Consider the following 5,909-nt stretch of genomic DNA (forward strand, 5'->3'; position numbering starts at 1 on the left):
TTTGGCGGGTCCGGGCTGGGGATTTGAACCCGCCACCTTAGGTGTACGTGGCTGGCGCCTTAGCCGGTTGAGCTATAGGTGCCGAGCCATGGATTCTTTTTAAATGCAGCTTGGTTGAAATAATTCTTTTGGGTCATGAAGCCCACATTGCTGGTGAGAAGATCCCTGGAGGGGCATCTTACAGGACCTCAGGCCCAGACATCCCACAGAGGGAGCACGTTTGCATCCACATGTGTCTGGGGAGCACGTGTGCATCTGCATGTATCTGGGGAGCATGTGTGCGTCTGCGTGTGTCTGGGGAGCACGTATACATCTGCTTGTATCTGGGGAACACATGTGTATCTGCGTGTGTCTAGAGAGCACATGTGCGTCTGCATGTGTCTGGGGAGTGCATGTGCTTCTGCGTGTGTCTGGAGACCATGTGTATATCTGCATGTGTCTGTGGAGAACGTGTGCGTCTGCATGTGGGGGAGCACATGTGCACCTGCATGTGTCTGGGGAGCATGTGTGCATCTGCGTGTTTCTGGGGAGTATGTGTGCGTCTGCATGTGGGGGAGTGGGTGTGCATCTGCATATGGGGGAGCACATGTGCATCTGCGTGTGTCTGGAGAGCACATGTGCATCTGCGTGTGTCTGGGGAGCACATGTGCATCTGTTTTCTGGGGAGCATGTGGGCGTCTGCATGTGTCTGGGGAGCATCCGTGAATCTGTGTGTGTCTGGGTGAGCACCTATGAGTCTGCCTGTGTCTGGAGGAGCATCAGTGCCTCTGAATGTGTCTTGAGGAGCACCCATGAATCTGCATGTGTCTGGGGAGCACATATACACCTATGTGTGTCTGGGTGAGCACGTGTGCATCTGCATGTATCTGGAGGAGCACATGTGCATCTACATGTGTCTGGGGAGCCCCTGTGAGACTGCATGTGTCTAGGGAGCTCCCATGAGTCTGAGTGTGTCTGGGGAGCCTCCATGAGTCTGTGTGTCTGGGGAACCCTGTGAGTCTGTGTATGTCTGGGGAGCCCCCATGAGTCCGCGTGTATCTGGGGAGCCCCTATGAGTTTCCATGTGTCTGGGGAGCACCCATGAATCTGCGTGTGTCTAGGGGAACATCTGTGAGTTTGCATGTGTGTCTGGGAAGCCACTGTGAGTTTGTGTGTGTCTGGGGAGCCCCCATGAGTCTGCGTGTGTCTGGGGGAGCATCAGCATGTCTGCATGTGTCTTGGGGAGCAGCTATGAGTCTGTATGTGTCTGGAGAGCATCCATGAATCTGTGTGTGTCTGGGCACGCACCCATGCATCTGCATATGTCTGGGGGAGCACCAGTGTGTCTGCATGTGTCTTGGGGGGCATCTGTGAGTCTGCGTGTGTCTGGGGGAGTACCCATGAGTCTGTGTGTGTCTGGGAGAACATCAGTGCTTCTGTGTGTGTCTTGGGGAGCACCAAAGCATCTGCATGTATCTGGGAGAGCATCAGTGCATCTGTGTGTCTGGGGGAGGACCAGTGTGTCTGTGTGTGTGGGAGCACCCGTGGGTCTGCATGGGGGAGAGCACCCATGGGTCTGCATGTGTTGGGGGGAGTACCCATGGATCTGAGTGTGTGTGAGAATACCCGTGGGTCTGTGTGGGGGGAAGCAGCCATGGGTCTGTGGAAGCACTTGTGTGTCTGCATATGTCTGGGGGAGCATCAGTGCATCTGCATGTGTCTTGGGGAGCACCTGTGAGTCTGCATATGTCTGGGGGAGCACCCGTGGGTCTGCATGTGTGTGGGGTGTCTGTGTGTGTCTGGGCCTCCACTCCTCAGGGCTCCTCACAAGAGGACCAGCCTCCACCTCAGCACCAGCCCTGCTGCCCCTTACCTTGCCCTTCTGACTTGGATAGTAGTCAACAATGAAGTCTTTTATTTTGATATTATTTTGTTTTAAATATTGTGGACATTAAGATGCTACTCACTGGTTGGTTAGAAATGTTCATTTAAAAAATTATGTAACCAATTCTTGGTTAATTAGAAACTTGTATTTCTAGATGACACAAAATGGGAAGGGCTTCACTGTGTAGAGACTAAATATAATTTAAGATGAAACTCTTAAACAAAGAACTGAATGGAGGCAATAAGTCAGAGAGATTAGTCTGAAGCTAATGCATTGCAACAAGACCTCCAAAATAAGGGTCTATCATATTTCGATGTGAAATCCCTCATCACACAGCCTGTGAAGGGCTCAGGCTTTCAGGAAGAACATGCTGGGGATGGGCAATCTGAATACACAGTGACCCCATGCGATCTGCCAGCTCAGTCCCACTCTAGCTGTGACAGTGTGCAGCAGCCACCACGCCACCATTAGGCATGGCAGCATGACAGGGTGATGTCTCATGCTGTCCACAGAACTGATTATTAACATTTTAGGAATTTTGCAATTTGGTTGATTGAAATCAGACATGATGGGAATACTTACACAAAAGAAATTGGGGAAAACTATAAATCAGGGATTTTTTTTTCCCTGGAGAGCTGGATGTTCAGCTTTCCCAGCACACCACTACCTTGACTCCTCCACCAAGTATGTGGGGAGCACTATAGGTGCTGGCAAGGCTGCAATGGGCAGTTCGAGGGACGGAGGGACAGATGAAAGGCTGGGGGGAAGGAGATGAACAAATGGCCAGATGGACAGACAGAGGATGGGAGATGAGAGGACAGGTAGAGGGATATGTGGAAGGAGAAAGGACAGGGCTGCATATCCTATGACACTGGGGACTGACTTAATTACACATCAGCCTTTGTTTTACAGAGGGAGCTTTCATTTTCTTTTATCACTAACTCCTAAGTTTCTTGCTGGCTTTAACTCACTACACATTCTAGATAAAATAAGGTTGTCCCTAAGTTTTATCATTATGAATGAAGGAATGATAATTAGGAAGTGGAATCATCCTCAGAGAATGTCCTCTTGAAAATTCCTCCTAGGGGCTGGATATTGGCTTGGCCTCAGGTTGGTGACCGGCCACACCGGTGCACAACCATGCCCACCTGTGTAGGTTGGCATGCACATGCATGCACACTTGAGTACACACTTGTCAAAGCCTCTTATGAGGCCACCAGAGAAACCCATGTGCCATCCTGTAGGCCCTGGGGGTACTCAGGGACTCACCCGCCTGTCTGAGGGGCAGGCTCACAGCCACATCCTCACTGCCTATGGTTGGCTCCTGTTTCTGGAGTGACTTCTCCACGCTGTATCCTTGTGGCTATGAGCCGCCTTCAGACACTGGGGCTCTGCATCCTTGGCCACATCACCTGTGCACTCTGTGACCTGCCTGCCCTCTGTCTTTACTTGCAGGCCATGCAGTTCCAGGGGAAGCTGAAGTTCCTGTTTGGACAGAAGAAGAAGGCGCCATCGGGAACTGCTCTGCCCCCCCGACTCTCACTGTTCTGTGTGGTGGTGCCACTTCTCCTCCCCCCACTGGCTGAGAGGAAGATAAAGAGTGCGTGTCTGAGGGCAAAGCACAGGGCAGAAGCCATGGACCCAAAGTGAGTCAGACTCATGCTTGGAGCTCTGCCAGACACGCCTGAATGCCAGCGTGTTCTGTGCCTTCTTTCTACGTTTCAGGTGACAAAACAGGAAGTTTGGTGTTTTCAGAGTGAGTGCCCTGTGCAGGCAGCAGCTATGAGAAGTTTCAGATTTGTACATGTACACTGCAGCACCAAATGGTGCCTGCCTCAGTTCATCCCTGAATTGTCCTTGTGTCCCCATCATGTGGGGTCAGGGGTCAGAGTCACAGTCTCTTGACCTGTCACACTTCTCAACTGCCCTCCCTTCATAGTCTCCAGCAGTAGCTCCTGTTTGGGAGAGACACCAGGGACAGATGGCCTGGTGGGGCATAGCTGCCCTTCCAGCCAGGTCCTGGTCCCTGTGTGACCATCAGAAGTAGGAAACACATTGTCTTATGTTTGTAGGTGCTTTGTGCCTATAGTTTCATAGAAGGGGTTAAGTCTGTGCTGCATCGATCTGTTCTCAACAAGTGGAAAGACTCCTTGTGAGAGAGGCCCAGGGGCTACATATGGGGCAAGGGACTGCATGAGGCCTGACTTTCATCTGTCCCCTGCTCCCATGGGTAGTCTCCCTGGGCCCACTATGGGGAAGTTTGTCTAAAGGCCCCAAGTCCCTGGCCCAAACCTTTGTTTCTTGGGACTGTCCCCACAGTGGGGCTCAGCTCAACCATAGGCACAGAGACTTCTGAGCTGGACCCTAGTCCAACTCACACAATGGGGGTGCCCAGCCAAGACAGGCCCATCAGGTGAGGGTTGGGCTCTGAGCCTGCTTAGCTTTTTGTCTGCACTACAGAGGAATCTCCCAGCTATTCTCCCAGGGCCCCTCTTTCAGCACCCTGAGTGTGTTGCTACACCTGATGCCTCTCGGTCTAATGCCAAACCCAAGGACAGCTGGGCTGAGTTTGAGTGCCCAGCAGAGGGACTCTCTTCCTGGAGCTTTTGGCCCCTCAGTATGGCACCCAGGACTCAGTGACTGACATGGAGCTCCGTCTCTGCCTGTGGTCTTGATCCCCTTAGCCTTGGTCACTCTTGAAAAAGTCCTCTTGTTTGGCTGGAGTGTCTACTAGTGGTCTCCCGACTTCACAGGACAGTGAATATGGAGGTAGAGGTGACCTCAACAGGGTTACAGTCCACTTGCTAACTGGGGAATGCTTTGCTCAGGCCACACTGCCTGTCACCAGGTCGGGTCTATTTGGTCTACACAAAATGTGCCACATTTGGACCAAACCTTATTAGTAGATTCTGGCTGGTGTTGGCTTGAGTCCTGCCTCTGCAATCTCTGCCCTTGTTTCTCTGGCTGATCATGCTCAGTTCTGTACTCTTGCCTGAGCACTGTGGCTTCCAGACACTGCTCCATCCAGATGATGCTCCTTGGCATGCAGCACCTGGGGAGATTCTCTGCAGGCTGAGCATTGAGACTGGCCAAGACTCTGCCTTCCTGGCTGTCACTATGGTGCTCAGGTGCCATCCTAAGTCATCGCCCCTAGTGCTGCAGACATAGTCTGTGCTGTCACTGTGCGTTTTGCTCCATTCCATAACCCCCATTGGGTGGAGTTATATCCTCTCTGATTCAGCCCTGGTCAACCTGGTCAGAGTCCAGCCTTCCAAGGTGGTTTATATCTGCAGTCCAGCCAGCACCCTCTGGGCCTGTGTCCACACAGCAGTGAGGACACCACAGGCTCAGCCCCCCCCACCCTTGCTTGTTGGGTCTCAAATGTTCTGGGAGGGTCTTGGTTCTACTCCTGCCAGCTTCTAGATGCACTGCAGCCAAGTGCCCCAGCCTCCCTCCAGGCCTCTATGACCAAGGCACCCGAGAGCTGGCTCAGAGGGATGATGCCCAAGAGGTCTCTGTCTGCAAGCTCAGGGCCACTGTCCTACCCTGCAGCTCTTCCTGCTATGGGCAGAATTTTAGTCCATTTCAGTTCATCTGTGGCACCCATGGCTCACTGTTTAGATAGTTCTAAGTCAGTCAGCAGTAGTTATTTGAAGGTTTTTGTTCTGTGTGTTGGTTTTCATGCCATGGTTGTTCCTGTTTTTACTCTCGTGATAACCCTTCTGGCTGGGTATGCGACTGTCACTCCCTGGCCTGAGGGAGGTGGAGGAGGCTGGGAGCCCGGGACCCACAGGGGCCAGCTTGCTACAAACAGCAGATTTCTGGACCATTCAAAATTATACTTATATACCTTTTTATTTTAAAGGATGAAAATATAAAACACAAGGGTGGAAAAAAAAGCAGACTACCAAAGGGAAAAGGAGCAAAACAAAATGATATAGTGAGCCACACAGTGTACCCAGGCTCCAGGCAGGGGCAGGCCCAGCTACTGGCAAGACCTCCTGACCATACACATTCTGAAATACTTTCTACCCTCACTTACTAT

General features: G+C 51.9%; 1 protein-coding gene across 1 annotated transcript in view; it reads left to right on the top strand.

Moving 5' to 3' along the window:
* AHRR (aryl-hydrocarbon receptor repressor) overlaps nt 1–5,909 on the top strand; it is a 72,640-nt gene that overhangs the window by 62,300 nt on the left and 4,431 nt on the right. Inside the window, exon 7 of the mRNA XM_012812857.1 lies at nt 3,320–3,510. Coding sequence (XP_012668311.1) covers nt 3,320–3,510 — 191 coding nt within the window. The remainder of the gene's footprint in view (nt 1–3,319; nt 3,511–5,909) is intronic.

This window comes from Otolemur garnettii, unplaced genomic scaffold (assembly GCF_000181295.1).
Source record: "Otolemur garnettii isolate 467f Iridium unplaced genomic scaffold, OtoGar3 scaffold00226, whole genome shotgun sequence".
Classification (NCBI taxonomy): Eukaryota; Metazoa; Chordata; class Mammalia; order Primates; family Galagidae; genus Otolemur; species Otolemur garnettii.